General features: G+C 37.4%; 4 protein-coding genes across 5 annotated transcripts; 2 read left to right on the top strand and 2 right to left on the bottom strand.

Moving 5' to 3' along the window:
* Positions 301-4,326, top strand: LOC18784012 (protein CHUP1, chloroplastic). The gene is made up of 5 exons (XM_007214878.2): positions 301-772; positions 1,197-1,427; positions 1,527-1,636; positions 2,348-3,118; positions 3,205-4,326. The coding sequence occupies exons 2-5, from the start codon at positions 1,277-1,279 to the stop codon at positions 4,072-4,074; spliced, it is 1,902 nt and encodes a 633-aa protein (XP_007214940.1). The 5' UTR covers positions 301-772; positions 1,197-1,276; the 3' UTR covers positions 4,075-4,326.
* Positions 4,848-8,979, top strand: LOC18782270 (polyadenylate-binding protein 4-like). 2 transcript variants are annotated; one of them, XM_020560876.1, is made up of 8 exons: positions 4,848-5,453; positions 6,221-6,530; positions 6,914-7,158; positions 7,259-7,552; positions 7,642-7,904; positions 8,053-8,109; positions 8,294-8,501; positions 8,599-8,979. In XM_020560876.1, the coding sequence occupies exons 1-8, from the start codon at positions 5,180-5,182 to the stop codon at positions 8,694-8,696; spliced, it is 1,749 nt and encodes a 582-aa protein (XP_020416465.1). In that variant the 5' UTR covers positions 4,848-5,179; the 3' UTR covers positions 8,697-8,979. The 2 variants fall into 2 exon arrangements, with proteins under 2 accessions (XP_020416465.1, XP_020416464.1); XM_020560875.1 differs by having other exon boundaries at positions 4,851-5,453; positions 8,294-8,497; positions 8,599-8,976.
* LOC18782799 (GDSL esterase/lipase APG) lies at positions 9,114-11,445 on the bottom strand. The gene is made up of 5 exons (XM_007215528.2): positions 11,057-11,445; positions 10,453-10,583; positions 10,123-10,356; positions 9,594-9,849; positions 9,114-9,496 (listed from the first exon to the last, which is right to left on the bottom strand). Exons 1-5 carry the CDS (start codon positions 11,319-11,321, stop codon positions 9,300-9,302), a joined length of 1,083 nt encoding a protein of 360 aa, XP_007215590.1. The 5' UTR covers positions 11,322-11,445; the 3' UTR covers positions 9,114-9,299.
* Positions 12,770-16,883, bottom strand: LOC18784035 (probable LRR receptor-like serine/threonine-protein kinase At1g05700). The gene is made up of 13 exons (XM_020561093.1): positions 16,797-16,883; positions 16,170-16,707; positions 15,589-16,061; positions 15,371-15,509; positions 15,210-15,281; positions 15,029-15,100; positions 14,858-14,938; positions 14,458-14,630; positions 14,167-14,363; positions 13,947-14,073; positions 13,797-13,859; positions 13,505-13,694; positions 12,770-13,302 (listed from the first exon to the last, which is right to left on the bottom strand). The coding sequence occupies exons 1-13, from the start codon at positions 16,879-16,881 to the stop codon at positions 12,918-12,920; spliced, it is 2,595 nt and encodes an 864-aa protein (XP_020416682.1). The 5' UTR covers positions 16,882-16,883; the 3' UTR covers positions 12,770-12,917.

The raw sequence follows: 21,825 nt of genomic DNA, 5'->3' as shown, positions 1-21,825 counted from the left end.
GGTCAAAGTACAAATCTTAAGCATTAAAGCTGTGTAATTTCCATACTTGTTGACCTAAGTCCACACCTCTTTTATTTTTTTCTCTCTCTTTTCCATTTTTTAAAAATGAAACCTAATAATAGTAGACGTGGATTTAGTCAAATTATCTAGAACGAATGTGATTCTGTATTTGAGTTTGAATCTCCTTTCCGATAGATTAGATTAAAGTAGAATATATCTTATATATAAAAAAAAAAGAAACCCAATAATAAATTCCAGGTTCCCACCTTCTTACCCACTCAATATATAGTTTGTAAATGGAGGGAAAAGAAAACTGTGAACAACAAGAGAACAGAGGGCGCTCTTAATTATAGGCTGTCCAGTACTTTCATCAAAGTCCAAAACCAAACCTTCTAAATTTACCAAAAACCCTCTCCATTTTTCTTCTCCTCCTCCATTTGAGAGATTCCAACAAAACAACTCTGTTTTCTTTCTTTTTCTTATGGTTTGTCCACCTGGAAGCAGAATATCTTTCCTCCCTGAGCTGCTTTTTTGTACATCACATCCAACATGACATAAGACAACAATTAGTGGCAGATGTTTCTGAACATTGTATTTAAAAAAGATTTTCATGTAAGATTTTGTTTTATACTTTACCAACTGTTTCATCAGCCCACGAGAGAGACAAACAAATCCTCAACTGAAATTTAAATCACAGACCAAATCAAAACGTTTACTGTGTTTTTGATCCTTACTGATTCAGTGCCTTCGAGAAACGCTCCCTTAAATAATTGTAAGTTCTCGTTTCATTTTGAGTCACCATAAATTCAAAAGGGTCTTACTTATTTTTGCTATTTTATGTTTGTTTTTTTTCTTTGTCAATCTGACATGATGATCTATATGAAATTTTCTCTTTTCTGGGTATGTAGAGACGCTTTTGAATTGAGATGGGTTTGGCTTAGTTTTTAATTCCTGTGATTTTTTTTGGCTTAATCTGTAATGGGTTATGTGATTCTTTTCTGTTTCTGGTATAAACTTTGATCAAAATCAGGCTTTTAATTTTGTTTGAATTTTTTGTTGTTGTCATTTTTGGTTTAATTCACATGATATGGTTCATGTTTATTCTTTTGGGTTAAGGTTTAGTAAGGGTTTAGTTCTTTGATAATTTCTCTCGTGTGGTTTAATCTGACATGAGTTCATGGGTCATGTTCATGTAGACGGAGGATGATGAAGAAGAGGAACCATAATCATTCTCTAAACTATGTGGCTAATACTTTTCAATTAGGGGGTTTTTAATATGGTGCTGGGAAAGAACAGGGACATAAAGCCTCTTTTGTTGAAATTTGGGGTGGCTTTTGCTCTCTCTTTTGCTGGATTTCTCTTTTCTCGTCTCAAAATCAAAAGGACCAAGCCCTCCCTGCCTCCTCCACGCTCACCGCGCTCTTCGGGTTTGTCTTCTCACCTTAGATTGATCTCCTTCGGTGGAGTTTTTCTTTGTTTGCTTGGTTTTCGATTTACTCATCATCTTGATCATATTATGTATGTAGATAAAGAAAGTGAAGTTGATCCAGGAGTAAGACATCGGCGAAAGGATGACCTTAATGTGACAAGGAAACCACACAGTTCATGCAATGCTTCAATTGCGTCAGAAAAATATGTATGTTCAGATGGATCATAAAGTCTTAGTTATATTCACTATGGAATCTCTGTTTTTGTTTTCGATTGATTTCAAAATTTTACAGTAATAATGATTTTGTTGCTTGATCAGAAAGTCTTATATGAGCAGATTATTTCTACATGCTGATGTAGCTTTACCATAAAAAACGAAAATCAGTTCTGAAGGATTTTATTGGTGTGATAGCATTCCTTCTGATTTATATAAAGGAAGAGATGATTTATATGAGGGAAGAGATGATTCATATAAAGGAAGAGATGATTTATATTGGTGTGATAGCTTCATGATTATCCAACTAATTGTCTCACTTGAATGATGAAGGATTACATTTCCAATTATAGAAACTAAAGATACGATTATGGAATTTCTCATTCGTTCTTTGCCCCTATTTTCCCTTTATATTTGTGGTGGAAACCAAACATAGAAGGTTGGATTGCAAGTACATAACTTGATCATGCACTAATTTTTCAACTGTTCATTTGTCTAGCGATTGCTTCCTGAATATTGTAATGCGTTTTTGCCGTGACTAATGAAATCCGTTCTATTGCAAATCTTTGTTCCTTCATTTTTTGAGCATGAGAGGGAATATATCTGTATTTCATCTTGATCATAGTTATGAAGAACCAAATGAGTGACTTTGTTCCTGTTAAATTTAATATCAGTGAACTAAGCATTTCTATGTTTTTTTACCAGGAAGAGACATACATCCCAAAGGTCTGTGCTGTTAATTGCACATCCAGCGTTTCTCCATGCAGTAAACATGGTGGAGGTAAAGATGGATTACTCTTGCCAGTGTTCAATGATCTTGTGAAGGAATTTGACTTTGCCGCTGCAAATTCTGGTTTTTCTCCAAGGATGAATGTTGAAACGCCTAGGTCAGATGTAGACACTCCGAAAGCGTTTAGAACTTCAGAAATGGAAGAACATGAACAAGAAATCAGACACCTCAGAAGCACAGTCAGAATGCTTCGAGAGAGGGAGCGGAGTCTTGAGGTCCAGTTGCTCGAGTATTATGGCCTGAAAGAGCAGGAGACTGCTGTTATGGAGCTCCAAAATCAGTTAAAGATAAACACCATGGAGGCTAAGCTTTTCACTCTCAAGATTGAGTCTTTAGAGGCAGAGAACCGAAGAGTGGAGGCACAAGTGGCTGATCATGCAAAAGTGGTGGGTGAGCTTGAGGCTACTAGGGCCAAAATCAAGATTCTGAAAAAGAAACTCAGATTCGAAGCTGAACAGAACAAAGAACAGATCTTAAATCTTAAGAAAAGAGTTGAGAAGTTTCACGATAGTGAAGCTGCTGATAATTCCGAGATTCAATTGAACCTGAGAAGGCTAAAAGATTTGGAGGGTGAAGCTGAAGAATTGAGAAAGTCTAATTTTCAATTGCAAATAGAAAATTCTGAATTGGCTCGGAGTTTGGAGTCCACACAAATCCTTGCAAATTCTATCCTGGAAGATCCAGAGGTAATTAGCTGATCGTATTCTTTAATTGTTTTCCCGGCTTCCTTTGATCATTACTTTTAAAATTTACATTGTACAATTTGTTACAGGCAGAAGCATTGAAGGAAGCGAGCGCGCGTTTAAGACAAGAAAATGAAGATTTGACAAAGGAAATTCAGCAACTCCAAGTTGATCGATGTTCTGATGTTGAAGAATTAGTTTACCTCCGGTGGATAAATGCTTGCTTACGATATGAGCTGCGGAATTTTCAGCCCCCAACTGGTAAAACAGCGGCAAGGGACTTAAGTAAATCACTAAGCCCGAGATCGGAGGAGAAAGCCAAACAGCTAATAGTTGAATATGCAAACACTGAAGGGATGGGGGAGAAGGGGATGATGGTCGACTTTGATTCTGATCAATGGTCATCCTCCCATGCTTCCTTTTTTACAGACTCTCCGGAGTTTGATGATTTTTCTGTTGATAATTCATCGGCAACAAAAACCAACACCACCACTAAGAGCAAATTGTTCAACAAGCTAAGGAGACTCGTACTTGGTAAAGACATTCATTACGAAAACCGGGTTTTGTCAACAGATAGAACTGGATATGCAGAAGATAACGAGTCTCCATATTGCAGCTCAAGTAAATCAACAGCAGCTTATACTGGGCCTGAGGGTCAGAGTAACGTATTTGCAACTTCATCGCGTAGTTCATCTAGAGCTTCTTTAGATCTTCCCAGATGGAGGAGTCCAAAGCAGCAGGATACCAAGGATGTACAAAGTGTTCAAAGACATAGCGATGTGGGATCCTCCCCGGCGTATAAGACCTTCAGCAGGGAAGGTTCTGCAGATTTGCCCCTCAAATCTGATCAAGACTCAGATTCTACCGAGAAAGCTGAGTTGGTGAAATATGCCGAAGCTTTGATGAGCTCTCGTGGTGCAACGCCCAAGGTACACAGAAAATCAGCATCAGCATCTTAGTTCTTCATCATCATCTGGTTTATATATACACAAGTGAATCTTGTAGTTAAGAAGTTAGCAAATCAATACCAGTTTACCATATTTTGTCATTTGAAGCTAGTTAGGAACTAATTGAGCAAAATACAAAAGCATTTCAATTGATGAGGAGTGCTTTGAGTTCTCTTTTGAATGAACGTTCCATTATATACATTGGAGTTTCCTTTACTATTGACATGATTTGTATAAATCTTTCCAATTACAATTGTTCACTTTTGACAGTAACGTCCGGTTAATCGACAACGATGCATTAGGGAACATTTTGAATACAAATCCTTAATCGGTTGATATTATTGGTCGATTTGTAGATTTTACAATCCAACCTACAATTTAACCATGAATTAAAATCAAATCCCATGTCAATTAAATTAAAATTGAATTATCTTTTCTTCCACCAAATGCTTCATCAATAGATATAGAGAAGCACAGCTACATTTTCAAAGAACTTATGCGATGACAATTATGTGACAATGGACTCACTAATGTAATGCCCCCAATAGTTTTCAACATTACATTACCACCGATTGACTTGCGGTTTGAAGCCTCCCTAATATTTTTGGCACTTCAAATTGATTTCTTCTAATCAAATTGACGTTTTTTCTAAAAAAATTGTGTCACTAGCCTGCCTGCCTTCCTCTTTTTCTTACATGGTTTAATCCTAACCGATTCAGTTACACTGATCTTCTTCACAAACAATCTATTACAATCCCAGCCGTCCAAGTTATGAGTTGCCAAATTTATCCTTTGAACCTCTTGAATGGGATGACAGCTGTATCGCACATGCACGTGAACGAAGAAACGCCTCCACTTAAACGGCGTCGTTCAGCCATTTCCCGCCCTTCGCGACGCTCAGCATTCCCAGAATCCAAAGCTACAACCAAAGCGAGTAGACTCTGTAAATCCTACTCGAAGCGAGTGGGTTCCGTCCGTACAAATTCCTCCCTCGCATTCGCCTTTATATATCGTACAGTACACACACGCCATCCTCACCGTTATAACAAACAAACAGAACTCTCTCTCTCTCTCTCTCTCCGAGCTCTGTACTCTGTGATTCTTGAGCAGCAAGGAAATGGCGTCAGAGGCGTCAGACGCAAGAACCCCAATGCCGCCGCCTCCACCACCACCACCAAAACAACCGCTACTGCGGCTACAATCACCGCCGGTTGATCCTCTGCAGAATGTCTCGCTGTATGTGGGTGACCTGGACCCACAGGTCACGGAAGATGACCTCCTCGGAACGTTTCGTTTCATCGGCCCCATTGCCTCCGTCCGCCTCTGCCGTAACGCTCACTCCGGCGAGTCCCTTCGCTACGCCTACGTCAACTTCTACTCTCACTCCCATGGTAACGGAAACGACACTCAAAACCCCACTCTTTTGTCTTCGTTTTCTGTTTGACAATGTATAGTAGCTCTGCTTCTTCTGTAGATTTCTCTTGTTATGTGACTGTATCTTCGTTATATTGGCTGTTTTTTGCTTATGGTTCCTTGTAGTTTTCGATTTTGTGAAATGGGTTTTCTATTGGGTTTTATTTTGGTTCTGGTGGCTAGGGATCTTTTGTCTAGCTCTTAGTTGTTCTTTTTTCTCTTTTTTCTCTTTTTTTTGGGGATTTTCTTGTTTAATGGTGAACCAACTTTCATTTTCCTGAAATGGGTTTTGGGTGGTTTCGTTTCTTGGGCTTTATGTCTTTTTGTAATAGCATTCTTGGTTACTCAAGTGTCTGAAATGGGTTTCGGTGGTTTTGTTTCTTTTTCGCAATGGCAACCTTGGTTACCCAGTTTCTCTGCTTCGGGTTTATTTTGGTTCTGGTGGCTTTGTTTCATGTTATTTTGGTTGCATTTTCTTGCTTAATGGCGAACCAACTTTCATTTTTCTGAAATAGGTTCTTGGTGGTTTTGTTTCTTGTGCTCAACTTCTCTGTTTGGATTCTCTAGTTAGATCTCCTCCTCTGTTTGCATATTTGCATGTATGCTTTTTTGTTTCCTGGCCAGATTTCTTACTCTCTGAGTTTCTTATGTCTGCTTTCATGTTTGATTTCTGCACCACCTTTTTTGATACGTTCTATTTGATCTTTGATGCGTCTGTTTACTTTGAGTTATCTGTTTTGATCAGCATCCAAGGCTATGGCTTGTCTGAATCACACTGAATTGAAGGGGAAAACCATGAGAATAATGTGGTCTCAAAGGGATGCTCTTCCAAGAAAAACTGGTATTGCCAATATCTTTGTGAAGAACCTTGACACTTCAGTCACCAGCACTCAGTTGCAGGACATGTTTGGCGATTTTGGGACTATACTCTCTTGCAAGGTAGCCGAAGAAAATGGGAAGAGTAAGGGTTTTGGGTTCGTCCAGTTTGACACAGAGGATTCAGCTATGGCTGCTGTCAGTGCTCTGAATGATACTGTTATTATGGGGAAGAATTTGTAAGCCCTCTGTTTCCTTTGTTCTGTGTTTCTTACTTACTCCTGTTTTCTCTTCTCGAATGTTCTTGACTGAATAAACTTCAATGGATGGCCCTCAATGGATCATTGTTTTAATGACAAGTAATGATCTACAAGGTCATGGTTATTCCTTCGATATGCTTGTCTTCCTGGTGTTGATTGTTTATGATGTTCTTGGGCAATGTGTGTTATCCAAAAATTCTTCTATTCTTTATAACCTGGATGGTTACATGTGTTTCTTCTAGGTTCTGAGTTTATATATTGATATAAAGGACTCTCCTATAGTTTCCGCTTTTGTTAAAATGATTTATTTGTCAATAAATTTATGCTTTGTAATTGTTTTCTGTCCTGTCATTTCTCTTTAGATATGTGTCAAAATTTGTTAAGAAAAGTGAGAGGCTATCAGAATTTACAAATCTGTATGTGAAAAATCTGGACGAAGATGTAACTGAGGATCTGCTTGAAGAAAAGTTCTCTCTGTATGGAAGGGTTGATAGTCTTGCCATCATGAAGGATGCCAACGGGAAGTCAAGAGGTTTTGGGTTTGTTAAGTTTGAGTCACAAGAAGAGGCTAAGAAGGCGATTGAGGCCATGAATGGTGCACTGCTGGGTAAACCTCCAACTTTCTTCATCTCATTTTAGTTGGTTTTGTTTGTAACATTATTATGCCTGAAACTTTCTCTAATAAGCAAAATCAAAATGTGGATCAGGAACAAAACATTTGTTTGTAGGAAGGGCACAAAAGAAAGCTGAGAGGGAAAAGCTTCTAAATTGTAAAAATGAGATGCTCAACGGTCCGATTGAGAAACTTAGGTCTTCGAATCTCTACGTTAAGAATTTAGCTGAATATATTGACGATAAAAAATTAGAAAAGCACTTTAGTGCCTTTGGGAAGATAGAATCGGTTAAAGTGATGTGCTTTGATAACGGGAGGAGCAAAGGATTTGGCTTTGTTTGTTTCTCAACTCCTGAAGAAGCTGTAAAGGCTCTCAATACTCTTAATGGTAAACTCATTGTGTCTCTTTTCCTGCTTTTTGTCCTCTTAAGGCTGTATTTGGTTTACACCTCTGTGATTTGAGTTTGTTTTTGTCAGGAACCATTTTCGAAGGCAGAAAACTGTATGTGGCTGTGGCTCAACGCAAAGAAGATCGCTGCAGAGATCTGCAAAATTACTTTTATCATCAATTGCCACAAAGATCTTTCCAACCTCCAAACTGGACTATCCTCCCCCCACTCCAGTACAGCGTTTCCCCTAGCCCTCCTATGTCTCCTCCGCTACACCAACCGGTCATGTATCAAACTTTTGGTACTAACGTTGATGCACAGTATCCTTTGGTGTCACAAAACTTCTCATGGGTAAGTAATCCACCTTATTTGCTAATATATATTATATGTGTGTGTGTGTGTGTGTGTGTGTGTGTGTGTGTGTGTGTGTGTGTGTGTGAGTTTCTGCGTGTGTATTTAGTCTCAGCAAGTTATTCTTACTTCATTTATGATGCCACAGATTCCATCCAGACAAGCACAGTGGGGTAGCACCAGGAATGAGAATTTCCAAAAGAATGTAGGTTAAGTTTTTCATTTTTTTCAGTTACAGTCACATAATTTTGTTTTAACCACTCACAAAGTGCCATCTTAGAACTCATAAGACACTCTGTTGATATGTAAAGGCTTTCACAATGTTCTTGTCCTATGCTGGCTTTGTTATGGATTGAACTGATATAAATTTCTTTTCACCTGTTTTACAGTCGAGGACATATGCTACGTGTAATGTTCATGCCCAAGATATGAACTCTGTGAATCACGGAGGTCATGAAGCTGGCAACCGGAAGAAGGGTTACAAACAGAGTGGACCCACAGGAAGTTCAAGATCAGCAGCTACAGGAGGCAGAGCTGAGAACTCCAAAACAACTTCAAGGGCTCGTCACCACCCTCTTTCTGAGAATCTTGAGGTCTGTGAGTACTTCATTCAGAGGATTTTATTTATTTTTCATGTGACTGTCAATAATTCTTGTGTTATGTGCTCTCCTCTCTCTCTCTCTCTTCCTTGTAGCGTGGGCATGCAGCACAGATAACAAGAACGTCAGAAATGCCGTTGGAGATGAACAACTCTGTCAAAGAAGCTCAAGTTTTGAAGGTGGCAAATGGTAGTAGGACCAGTGCAGATCATCGCCCTGTTTTTGCAAAGTGCCGCTCTTACTTGACCTGAAAACTGGTGGCATTTTACCTTTGCTATATGTCTTGTTACTTACTAGTTCAGTTTCTGTCAAAGCATTTTGTTCTCTCTGCGTGTAATTTGCAAAAGATGCTGTACAATTGATTGCTTCTGTAAATCTCCAGTAAGGCGAGACCAGCACTTAGACTCTTCAGTACTAATCAATTAGAATATAACGTTTAGCTTTTTCTGGTTTGTGCTGTAGATTAGGTCTCTCTCTCTCTCTCTCTCTCTCTCTCTCTCTCTCTCTCTCTGTCTCTCTCTCTCTCTCTCCCCCTGAGATCTCTTGTTTGGTTTTACTTCCCCTCAATTAACGAAGCAAAACATTTATGTAAGTCACATCTGTGAGTAGATTTCTGAACCATTTGTTGATCTTCTCAAACTTCTTTTGTAATTAATTAACAAATTGCATGCAACTTATTAAACTTTTGCATCACTATCTTTGTAAACATAGTAACCTAAAAATCAAGTAGTAGCAGTCTTCAACATTTTAAAGAGACAGAAAGATCCATATATATATATATATATAAAATATATCTTCATCCAATGAGGGTGATCCCCTGGATAATCAATGCATCAGCAAGAACTTGATTAGCAGCTTGAGATGGATGGACGCTATCCCAGAACACGTATTGAGACGCATTTGAACAAGTTCCGATCGACTTTGGATTGCACAGCAGTGATGTTGTCTCTACAATCCCAGTTCCACAGCAACCTCTCCTTGCTTCCGCAAACCCTACAAAAAATAACCATGGAAAAAACAATTATATATTATTTCTCAAGTGTCTATTTTGTTAGGCTACTTGGGTTGAAATTTTAGTTTAGTTTAGTACCGTAATTCGATGGGGCTTTAATCACATCATAGAGAGGCTTGAAAATGTCGAAGATGACGATCTTAAGGCCAGGAAGTTGCTTTTGGAGATTTGCTGCGGCGGAGCTTATCTTCTTATTGAACCCTTGGGCATCAGAGTTGATTCTAGCCACGCACCCTTGCTCATGGTATCCAAATAGGGTGATTGCAGCTGGAAGGCAACCCAATGGAGGGAGTGAAGTCACACCAATTTTCCTGGCTCCCGAGCCATACAAATCCTAGTTTTTCAAGGAAGCATCAAAATCTTAGTTAAGATCCATTTGAATGAAATGATTTCAAAGAAAAGATTGGGAAATGCTAATAAGGCAAATTAGTTAAAAATAAACTATGAAACACTAGATAGACATTAACTGAATTCCTTGATTTGAAATCATCCCTCTCAAACGAGCCCCTTAGTTTCGCAATCAGAAATCAGCAACATACAATTTTAACCACTTTTTTTTATAAAAAAAAGAGGAGATTAATAAAGAGAAGCACCAATGACAAGATACCTTAACAAAGCTTGAGAAGAGGCCAACAAGGATAGAGGAATATTGCTCAGGAGTGTAGACTCTGTTAAGATAAGGGTTGACATAATAGTTCTGAAGAAAGTCACTGTTGCCAGCACTCAATAAATAGAGTGCATCCTTGATGATGGATGCTGCTTTCTTACTGCCTGCTACCTCGGCCAGCTTACCCTGATACTCCCTGAAGTATTGAAGCTGCTGGGACAATGGGATTGCATGCTGCCACCACAAGTTCAATTGTTTTGTGTGAAACATGTGAAATTAACATGTACATAGGTGTAAAATTAACTGTCATTACTAAGATTGGAATTTTACATTTAGAGTTGCTGCTTTTTCGTCGTAACCGGATGCAGCTGAAGCGAAGTTGGCTCCAATCAGAAGGTTATTCCCTGATGCCTGTGGGCTAAGGTATGCCGGTGGGTAAGTCGTGAACCCCAGAGTGTCAGCTGCGTAAAGAAACTCAGATTATCATGTTTTGACCACTTAACTAAGACGCTTGGATAGTCTAATTAACTGCTAATCCAATCCCAGATTAATGCTGGAGGAGTCATATAGCTTAAGAAATTAATGATCATTATCAACAATTAATCTGGTTACAGAAAGATATGTACTTTTAAAATTCTGTTCCTGTAAGACAGGTTAAGCTACATAAAGAAACTAATTATGTTATGTAGTTGAAACTAACTCAACTAGACAACTTAAACTTAAACAATCAGGTTGGTGTTTCTAACAAGATCACTTTTCTTGCTCTAGGAAGCAATTAATGACTGTTTATGCACCAGATGCATTGTGCCCGCCTTGTTGCACCTAAGTTTGATCTCCCTCCCCGTACATTAGAGTAGTCTACACTATCATAGTGTAAAAGAAAAAAGAAAGGAGAAAGAGAAAGGCTTCAATTTGAAGCTAATTTTCTACTTACCCGTGATGTCAGTGGCTAGCTTCCCATTGCAAAACCTGCCAGTAGGCTGATGGTTGACAAAGTCCCTTCCATATGGAGGGTAATTAGCCTTGAAGATAGTTGGGAGATAGTCATTGTTGCCCACATCAACTGCAGAGTCACCAAAGGTCATGATGGCTGGAACAAGAGTGGTTGCTTCTTGTGCATTTCCACCACTTACAAACAATGCACATACAAAAACCAAACCCAAGGCTGCAGCTGTCAAGCATTGGCTATGGCTGCCCATTTCTGTGAAGCAGCTTTCTTTTGTTTGAAGCTCAATGCTATGAAAAACTGGACTTTATAAGGGCATTAAATGACGCTTTTGAAGCTTCCTCTTGAAGAGGGAAGGTAGAGTTTGTGTTTAGGCATTAAATGAGGGTTCAATTGGTTTTACCAGCACTTAAAATTATACAAACACCTTAACTCATATTTTTCTTCTTATAAATCCATATTAATTGTCAACAGGTCCAATCGAGTGGAAAAAGAACTTTGATTTGTAAGTCTCCGGATAGTGTGTTAAATCTCTTATTGTAATTTTTTTTAATCAAATAAAAATTTCATTAGATAAACCCTTTCTTATAAATTATATTATCGCTTGTATATAAAAAAAAAATACCCATAATAATTTGCAGACAAAACATAATTTTCTCTGGTTATATTAAATATGGGGCAGTTGAGAAGATAGCAGGTGGAAGCATTATGAGTTAAAGCTATGTCAAAGCTGCATGTGATGGGAGTTATTTTGGTGGTTCTGAAACTCTTCTGACTTATAGCAAACTGGTTGGACAAATAGGCATGGAAATCGGTGGCTTAATTAGCAAAACCAAAATCCAATGAGGATCAAGCAAGGGACACCAAAATATGCATAAAATCTAGAGGCATTGTGAGTCACAATTTGATGAGGCTCTCTTTATTTATGTTTAGAGAGAGAAATTGGTTGGAACAGTTCTCTCATGATAATGATATTGATGATCATCGACCTGCATTGGGACTGGGGTGGGGTCCATATGTGCTATGATTTATGGACGGTCAGGATCAGTAAATAGAAAAATGGATACTTGTTGCCATCAAACCCTGCCAGCTTTCTTCAATCTTGTAGATTGTACATCACGTCCTTAAAGCACGCGTTTCTGTGCATGTGTGATGTTTTTGAAAATTAATTGAAGAGTCCGGACCAAACCTTTTGAAGAACAAATGTAGTGAGAACCCGACAAGAAAATATCGCATTTAAATGTAACATGCTTTCGTTAAGATTTTAATTTTTATAAATAAGGTCTAGTCGAGTGAAAAAGAGTATTGACTTACACAAGCATTGAGAGATAACAATTACAACTATCTATACATGCTATGCATAGTCACTGCAAAGTTAGGGAAAAAGAAGTATGATGGTTGTGGGAGAGACATAGTGTGTGATAAATGATTTTTTTAATTTCCATTTTACTCTCAAATTTTTATATTTATTATTCAATTTATTAAATGTTTTAAGAATAATTGAAATTTTATTCCCTCTCTAACCAAAAAGGATTCTCTTAATATATAAAGTGTAAAACAAGATAAGCTGATAAAATATTTTATGTCCATGCTTATAATAATCCCTGAAATCAAGTGGTCTGTATCTTACATTTTTTCTTTGGGTCTGAAAACTGAGATTCATGCAGGAAAAAAAGCAAGAGAGGCCCAAGGGCACAAAGTACCTAAGACTAGGTCATGCATTGAGGTCCAGACAAAGAACCCACAGTGACAGTACAATGAGATTGATCAACTTGCATAAAACAACATTGATGAAAAAAAAAAAGGAGGAAAACAATACACCCCAATTCCTATTATTTTATCAAGATAGCTACCTAACTGAGGGGCTTTCCATAGGTACTAAATTAGTTTCAATGCCAGTCTGATTTGTTTGAGCTAGTTCTGTTGCCAAACATTCCCTTATTCCCATCACTACCTCACTCATGGTCGGCCTTTTGATGGCATCTGCTGATGTACATGATGTTGCTATTTCCACAGCTTTCCAGACAGAGTTTACATTGAAACTTCCCTCTAACCTCCGATCAACAATACCGGAAATGTCCCCATTCGAAAGCAGGAAAGCAACCCAGTTACTTATGTGAATTCTCTCATCATGTGTGTTTGAATAAACAGGTCGACCTGTGATGATCTCCAACAGTACAACCCCAAAGCTATAAACATCACTTTTCTCATTTAGCCTGTTTGAGTCGTGGTACCTTCAAGCCAACCGTGCGTCACAAGTCATTTCAAAACAACAATACTAAAAGATCGACTTGTTTCCCGAATTTTAGTTGATCAACATTAAGATGATATGGCATGTGACGTGATAGTATCTTATTTGTAGAAATAGATAAAGTCGAGAATAGGCTCACATATGAACAAATGAAATGGCGCGTTAAGCTAGTAACAAAAACTTACTCGGGGGCAAGGTACCCAGGAGTGCCAGCAACACCTGTGAGTATATGAGTACCATCCTCCTCAGTAAAATTTCTAGATAGGCCAAAATCAGATATCTTGGCTTGGAAATTTTCATTCAGCAAGATGTTGGATGATTTGACATCCCTGTGGATCATAGGTGGTGTACAACCATGGTGCATATATTCCAATCCTGTATTGCAAAATTCAGACTGATTTTATCACAAAAAATTTAATAAATGATGAAGATAAATTGCTAGTAAAAAGGGATTATGAAAATGATTTTGTTGCAGACCTTGGGCAGCCTCTATTGCTATTTGAAGTCTACCTTCCCAAGTCAAGACATTTGAACTGCTACCTGCATATATAAAATAACCACATAAAAGAAACCTCACCTAAAGAAATGGTGAATTTGGCTAACGAAGAATTTCAATTGAAAACAAACCTGCAAGATGTTTTTGTAAGTTTCCATTGGCCATGTACTCGTAAACGAGCCCCTTGTTGGTCTTATCATTGCAATATCCTACAAGGCTTATCAAGTTTATATGGTGAACTCTCAGAAGAAGATCAACCTGTAAATGAAGAGGCCATAAATGCAACATCTTAGTATATTACATGTGATTGAGGATTAGAAAGTCTGCACTAGTTTATTTTGACAAACATGCCTCTGCATGAAATTGTTGAGGCCCTTGAACTGATGATGGAGAAAGCATCTTGACAGCTACTTCAGTTTTGTCTATGCATCCATAATAAACTGTTCCAAACCCCCCTTTTCCAAGAGTCTTCTCTAAGTTGTTGGTGATGTTCAGTATCTCAGAGTACGAAAACTGTCGCTTTCTTGACTCCAAGGACCCAATGGTGGCTTTAATTTGCATCATCACAAGTTAATAAGAGGATGTTTGGCCTTACGATGTTGTATTTACAAAAACTTTTGAACAAATATTTACAGGTCTTACCATTTTGTCTTCTCCTTTTAATCCCCAACCAGATAGCTGCCACAGATAATAAGAGGATTGATATTCCAACGATTGGCACAACTATGGGAACAATATTGGAATTCTGTGTCCTCTTTTTCGTCTCCTTCTTTTCGCAAGAAACTTGTTCGGGCATGTTTAGATTTCCACACAAACTGATGTCAAGATGGTTGATAGCAACAATAGTTAAATTTTGATTAATAATAGGTACCAATAATATAATATCCTCTGTAACATTAGCAGCAGGGCAGCTGTTATAATTCTCAACCATCTTCCAATTTGCATGGAAATACCTGATCGTTTTATATTTTCATGAAGAAATAAATTTGAAAGTAGAAATAGAAAAGTGGTGGCATATCTATGTTGAGGAATATAAGCAGACCTTAATGATAGCAAGCCATTGTTTCTTCTTTCAATGAGTCCTACAGGAACTGGGCCTGTGAGTTTGTTTTTCTCCAAGTTCCTGCACATGTAAAGGACTCTATCACCCATGTTTTGCAATTAATTAAGAATTTGAAGTCTATCGACCGCCGTATATATAAAAATAACTTACAAGACATTTAAATTTGGCAATTGAGACAAAAAATCAGGAATTTGTCCTGTCAAGCTGTTGTTTGATAAATCCCTGAAATCATGAGCAGCTCAACTCATTTAAAACTGAGAAATGATTACAAAATGAAAATTTAAAACTGAGTTATCTTGTAACTGACATGTAAAAAGACATATATACTTACAGTGTCTGTATCATTGTTAGGTTGGCTATGGAAAGAGCTATCTCCCCTGTTAATCCGTTCGAGGACAAGTTCCTGTTTGCATGTTCCATAACTTCATTAACACATGAGTTCTGGAATTAAAATGGAATGTTATGAGTAAGTTTGTATGAAGAGATACTTACAAGGATGTGATTCTTGGGGTCTCATTTTCACGATAGCTACAGTTTAGACCATTCCACAAGAAAACTTCAGGGGCACATGGATCTCCTTGCCAGTTCTTAGTAACTTTATAAGTTGACTTGATGTTTGTGATTGCGTCAACTAATATTTTCGGAAGGTCAGCAGAAAATGTCATTAAAATCAATCATCAAGGGATGAAACTTAAGGAAGAATTACTTACAATCTTCTTCATTTGTCTCTGATTCTAAGAATTCTTTTACCATGTAAAGCTCAATGGCATTGACGATGGGTTTAAGGGTAGAGTTCTCAGCCGCAAAGATTGAAAAATTATATTGTACTTCTCCACCAATAGCCAAACGGGTGAAAAGAGTTCTAGTGTACAAGTATTCAGGAGAAAAAAGCTCTTGAAAGAGCACTCCGTTCTTAGTCACATACTGCTGTCTAGAATGGTTAGTTTTGAGCTTTTCAACTTCTGCAAAGTGCATGTAAACATAATATTCTGAATTTTTATCCACTGGCTTCCAGGAGAAATCCAAGGAGCCACTTGCACTTTTCGGGGTGGCAGCAGTGCGCATGACATCAGATGGTGGCTTGTAAAACAATCCAGGGTTAACGGTGAGTGAGGTATTTATCTGTGTCCAATCATCGCGGGCATAGATATACCAGAAGCGATCATGAATATCTTTTGGATACCTAAACAGAAACAATTAAACAAGAGAGATTGATTTAATCAGTGTTTAGCTATTAATTGACATATGTGTATTGATCATGTCCGAGGACATAAATTACTTAATGTCTCACCTATATCCTTCAAAAGTGGCTGCTAAAGCACCAGTGTCGTACCGCGAGACAAGTGCCAAAGACCCCACTTGTGTCTGATAAGTTTCATTAAGTAGAGGCCTTATCTCTATTGTTGATATAAATGGAACCCCGGATCCTGTGTTCACAAGACATATATGCATGTAATTTCGCAAGGGAATATGTATGAGCTCAAAATCTACGCCATACTCCCCGAATTTCACATAATCCCACAAATTTGGTCCAAGATGTAGTTCGAATTCTGCGAATTTATTTTGGCCATCATAGTTTCCATACAGGAAACTTGCTCGGATCAAATACTTGCTGCCGCTCGTAACATTTATTTTGTAGCAGTTTCGTATTCCTTCAGGGAAGCTCCTAACAGACCAATATTGTTGTTGATATTCGTTCTTGTAATCATGTGATACAAATTTAACTTCACCAGTGTCTATGAAGTTTGTGTCTGAGGTGTAGTTAATGCCTGTTGTCTTTTCAGTATAGCTAGAATTTCCTGCAAGGCCGCAGTCTATGCTAATGAAGCCTGAGACAGATCACAGACAGACACATACTATAAGAGAGAGGCCTTAGAATTTTCAACAAATTAAACTGTAATTGCAGAAATATTCATACCTGATTCATCCTGGGCATGAACTAGGAGCATAAGAGCAAAACCACCAAGCAGTGGAAAGAGGAGTGACTTGAATGTCCGTGACATCATTAAACTTTCAGAAACAAGTTTGTATTCAATTCGAAGACTCTGATCATTTTATATAAGTTGGATGCTACAATGCAGATCAGAATTCTTGACCCAGTAATACTTTAAAAGAGCCTTATATGTCAATTAAGACGCTGATCATAATAATTAATCTAACAAGTAGACATTAGTTGTGGTATCTTGTCAGTTGAGGCAGGCAACTGGGTTTGTATTATATTATCTTTAAATTAAGCTCTCTTTGATTGCTATGCTTTTTTCAACTAGTCACCTGCTTTTATTCTTGTCTTCCTGTTGTTCTCCTTGCTTTACTTTGTTCTCCTCATTTCTGTCTCAGTAGCAATTTTTACCTCCTAACAGGTCCTTTGTCCATTACAAACCAAAGTGAGGCAGAAGATTCCTGTAAATCTGGTTTGAAGTGTTACAACAGGTTCTATGAAGCATGATATTTCCAATTTTTCTATCATGGCAACATGCACAAAACAAAATAAAAGACAATGATCAACCAAGTTTTGCAAGCTAAGCATGAGGGTTAAAATGAGCCGAAGTTCTAGATGCAGAATAGGGATAAGATTTTAGAGAGGCAGACAATCGGCCCACTACTAGCATTGTGACTGTCCCAAACTTAACCACATGTTATAGCATAACAAGTGTGAGGTTTTATCACAAAATGTCTTGATGTTATTAGTCGTGGAACCACTCATTAAATATTGTATTTTATCTTTGACTAATTACGTCAAAAGCCATTAAATATAAACCAAAACGTTATGTGTTTGAACCTTTCAACCTCATCCCCATTATCACTATGTTAACATGGAGGGTGGGGCTGCGCCAATCACATTTTTGTTTGTCTCACTTCTGTTTCCGGGATTCAATTAATGGTTGTAATAACTTAAGAACTTAAGAATTTAACTATTTGAAATACCAATATTATTATAGAACTCTTCCATCTCTAAAGAATATTACATTAATTCGACAACTGTTTTTGGTTTGTTTTTTCTTTTATAATATATCTTTGTATTGGTCTACCATTTGAGGAAACTCATTGGCAAAGTGGCAAAAGGATGAGATGAGAAGAAGCTGGTGTGATAGGGAAGGAGAAGAAGTGGAGCATGAGGGAAGAAGCCAAGAAATGTGTTTGTGATAAAGAAGATTTGACGATGAAATGTCTGTTAGGTGCAAATTGACATAATACATTTAAAAAATAAAAAATAAAAAATTGAGCGCGTTAATCAATTGCTCAACTTGTTACCTCTAGAGCCGAAGTCTACGACACAGCTGGTTCGACTCAAATGTCCAAAGTCTACAACACAGCTGGTTTAACTCAAATTAAGTATGTGCAAGTAGTGGGTCAATGGCTTGAAAGATCCATTACCAGTAGATTATCCATGAAATGATTAGGAATAGGCATAAGATTATTCTTCATGATGTACCCACTATTCTTAACTATAACTCCTGCTCAGGATTTTGTTTCTAATTTGGACTATATCTCCTACCCATGTGCCTATGTATTATAACTAAGAACTTTAGGGAGCTTTATTTGTGATCTCGCGAACCCTAATTACGAGTGAGTGTGAGGAAAACACTTGTCGAGAACCTGATTTCCTAACAACTAGTATCAGAGCTTCATGTTCAAGTGGGAACGATGAATGTGCAATGTTGAGAAGAGAGTGGACAAGTTCGACGGCAGAACTTTGTGCTAATGCAAGCACCAGCCCAAGGCTAACCTTTTGATTAATTAAAAACATATATACTAACCACTGAACACATAATTGCTCTTTACAAGAGTATAGCCGCACGGCTATACTCCTTTTTGTTTTTGAAAAAAAAAAACAACCAGTGCTGCTCGTTTGACGCGTGGCGCATAAGCGGTGGGGCGGGTCTGTATACGTACATGTACAGTATAGCCGCCCGGCTATACCAGATTCTTTTTAAAAAATTTTGAGAGATAGTATAGCCGCGCGGCTATACTCATTTCCCTACTTTGTTTTCAAAAGTTTTATAGCCGTTCGGCTTTTGTCACTTGACACGTGGCACCTAGGCCCTGGCCTCGTCCCTTTAGGTGTATGTCTAAATAGTATAGCCGCGCGGCTATACTTTTGAAAATGAAAATTTAAAATGTGAAATGTAAAAAAAAAAAAAAGTTTCTTAACTTTTGTTCTTTGGCCTACTTCTTTAATTTAATATATGTAATTAAGAAATATGTTAGCCTTTTTCAAATTACTTTAATTAGTAATTATATTTTAAACAACAAATAGAATAATGAAATTAAATATGGCCAAAAGCCCCAAGGCAATTATTTAAAAATAATTAATTAACTAATCGAGTTTAATTTAAATCACTGAGCCCAAGAGCCCCAAGGCCCAAGGCTAACCTTTTGATTAATTAAAAACATATATACTAACCACTGAACACATAATTGCTCTTTACAAGAGTATAGCCGCACGGCTATACTCCTTTTTGTTTTTGAAAAAAAAAAACAACCAGTGCTGCTCGTTTGACGCGTGGCGCATAAGCGGTGGGGCGGGTCTGTATACGTACATGTACAGTATAGCCGCCCGGCTATACCAGATTCTTTTTAAAAAATTTTGAGAAAGCGTAAAGCCGCGCGTTATCACCATTCCCTAATTTTTTTAAAAGTTTTATAGCCGTTCGGCTTTTGTCACTTGACACGTGGCACCTAGGCCCTGGCCTCGTCCCTTTAGGTGTATGTTTAAATAGTATAGCCGCGCGGCTATACCTTTGAAAATGAAAATTTAAAATGTGAAATGTAAAAAAAAAAAAAAAAGTTTCTGAACTTTTGTTCTTTGGCCTACTTCTTTAATTTAATATATGTAATTAAGAAATATGTTAGCCTTTTTCAAATTACTTTAATTAGTAATTATATTTTAAACAACAAATAGAATAATGAAATTAAATATGGCCAAAAGCCCCAAGGCAATTATTTAAAAATAATTAATTAACTAATCGAGTTTAATTTAAATCACTGAGCCCAAGAGCCCCAAGGCCCAAGGCTAACCTTTTGATTAATTAAAAACATATATACTAACCACTGAACACATAATTGCTCTTTACAAGAGTATAGCCGCACGGCTATACTCCTTTTTGTTTTTGAAAAAAAAAAACAACCAGTGCTGCTCGTTTGACGCGTGGCGCATAAGCGGTGGGGCGGGTCTGTATACGTACATGTACAGTATAGCCGCCCGGCTATACCAGATTCTTTTTAAAAAATTTTGAGAGATAGTATAGCCGCGCGGCTATACTCATTTCCCTACTTTGTTTTCAAAAGTTTTATAGCCGTTCGGCTTTTGTCACTTGACACGTGGCACCTAGGCCCTGGCCTCGTCCCTTTAGGTGTATGTTTAAATAGTATAGCCGCGCGGCTATACCTTTGAAAATGAAAATTTAAAATGTGAAATGTAAAAAAAAAAAAAAGTTTCTTAACTTTTGTTCTTTGGCCTACTTCTTTAATTTAATATATGTAATTAAGAAATATGTTAGCCTTTTTCAAATTGCTTTAATTAGTAATTATATTTTAAACAACAAATAGAATAATGAAATTAAATATGGCCAAAAGCCCCAAGGCAATTATTTAAAAATAATTAATTAACTAATCGAGTTTAATTTAAATCACTGAGCCCAAGAGCCCCAAGGCCCAAGGCTAACCTTTTGATTAATTAAAAACATATATACTAACCACTGAACACATAATTGCTCTTTACAAGAGTATAGCCGCACGGCTATACTCCTTTTTGTTTTTGAAAAAAAAAAACAACCAGTGCTGCTCGTTTGACGCGTGGCGCATAAGCGGTGGGGCGGGTCTGTATACGTACATGTACAGTATAGCCGCCCGGCTATACCAGATTCTTTTTAAAAAATTTTGGGAGATAGTATAGCCGCGCGGCTATACTCATTTCCCTACTTTGTTTTCAAAAGTTTTAGCCCCGTTCGGCTTTTGTCACTTGACACGTGGCACCTAGGCACCTGGCCTCGTCCCTTACGTGTATGTTTAAATAGTATAGCCGCGCGGCTATACCTTTGAAAATGAAAATTTAAAATGTGAAATGTAAAAAAAAAAAAAAGTTTCTTAACTTTTGTTCTTTGGCCTACTTCTTTAATTTAATATATGTAATTAAGAAATATGTTAGCCTTTTTCAAATTGCTTTAATTAGTAATTATATTTTAAACAACAAATAGAATAATGAAATTAAATATGGCCAAAAGCCCCAAGGCAATTATTTAAAAATAATTAATTAACTAATCGAGTTTAATTATAACACTTGGGCGCCGAGGGCCCCAAGGCCCAAGGCAAACCTTTTGATTAATTAAAAACATATTACCCACCCCTGAACACATAACTCCTCTTTACAAGAGTATAGCCGCAAGGCTATCTTCTTTTTGTTTTTGAAAAAAAAAAACAACCAGTGCTGCTCGTTTGACGTGTGGCGCATAAGCGGTGGGGCGGGTCTGTATACGTACATGTACAGTATAGCCGCCCGGCTATACCAGATTCTTTTTAAAAAATTTTGAGAGATAGTATAGCCGCGCGGCTATACTCATTTCCCTACTTTGTTTTCAAAAGTTTTATAGCCGTTCGGCTTTTGTCACTTGACACGTGGCACCTAGGCCCTGGCCTCGTCCCTTTAGGTGTATGTTTAAATAGTATAGCCGCGCGGCTATACCTTTGAAAATGAAAATTTAAAATGTGAAATGTAAAAAAAAAAAAAAGTTTCTTAACTTTTGTTCTTTGGCCTACTTCTTTAATTTAATATATGTAATTAAGAAATATGTTAGCCTTTTTCAAATTACTTTAATTAGTAATTATATTTTAAACAACAAATAGAATAATGAAATTAAATATGGCCAAAAGCCCCAAGGCAATTATTTAAAAATAATTAATTAACTAATCGAGTTTAATTTAAATCACTGAGCCCAAGAGCCCCAAGG

This window comes from Prunus persica, chromosome G3 (assembly GCF_000346465.2).
Source record: "Prunus persica cultivar Lovell chromosome G3, Prunus_persica_NCBIv2, whole genome shotgun sequence".
Classification (NCBI taxonomy): domain Eukaryota; kingdom Viridiplantae; phylum Streptophyta; class Magnoliopsida; order Rosales; family Rosaceae; genus Prunus; species Prunus persica.
The sequence above is the reverse complement of the archived record's forward strand: the minus strand, read 5'-3'. Positions and strand labels throughout refer to the sequence as shown.

Coding starts and splice junctions, on each gene's coding strand:
- LOC18782270 (XM_020560875.1), top strand. CDS start 5,180: ATGGCGTCAGAGGCGTCAGACGCAAGAACCCCAATGCCGCCGCCTCCA. Junction 6,531..6,913: donor GTTATTATGGGGAAGAATTT/GTAAGCCCTCTG, acceptor ATTTCTCTTTAG/ATATGTGTCAAAATTTGTTA. Junction 7,159..7,258: donor CATGAATGGTGCACTGCTGG/GTAAACCTCCAA, acceptor AATGTGGATCAG/GAACAAAACATTTGTTTGTA.
- LOC18784012 (XM_007214878.2), top strand. CDS start 1,277: ATGGTGCTGGGAAAGAACAGGGACATAAAGCCTCTTTTGTTGAAATTT. Junction 1,428..1,526: donor ACGCTCACCGCGCTCTTCGG/GTTTGTCTTCTC, acceptor TTATGTATGTAG/ATAAAGAAAGTGAAGTTGAT. Junction 1,637..2,347: donor CAATTGCGTCAGAAAAATAT/GTATGTTCAGAT, acceptor TTTTTTTACCAG/GAAGAGACATACATCCCAAA.
- LOC18782799 (XM_007215528.2), bottom strand. CDS start 11,321: ATGGGCAGCCATAGCCAATGCTTGACAGCTGCAGCCTTGGGTTTGGTT. Junction 10,584..11,056: donor GCTAGCCACTGACATCACGG/GTAAGTAGAAAA, acceptor TTCTTTACGCAG/CTGACACTCTGGGGTTCACG. Junction 9,497..9,593: donor TAAAGCCCCATCGAATTACG/GTACTAAACTAA, acceptor TATTTTTTGTAG/GGTTTGCGGAAGCAAGGAGA.
- LOC18784035 (XM_020561093.1), bottom strand. CDS start 16,881: ATGTCACGGACATTCAAGTCACTCCTCTTTCCACTGCTTGGTGGTTTT. Junction 15,510..15,588: donor AGAGACAAATGAAGAAGATT/GTAAGTAATTCT, acceptor CGAAAATATTAG/TTGACGCAATCACAAACATC. Junction 14,074..14,166: donor CTCAACAATTTCATGCAGAG/GCATGTTTGTCA, acceptor CTTCATTTACAG/GTTGATCTTCTTCTGAGAGT.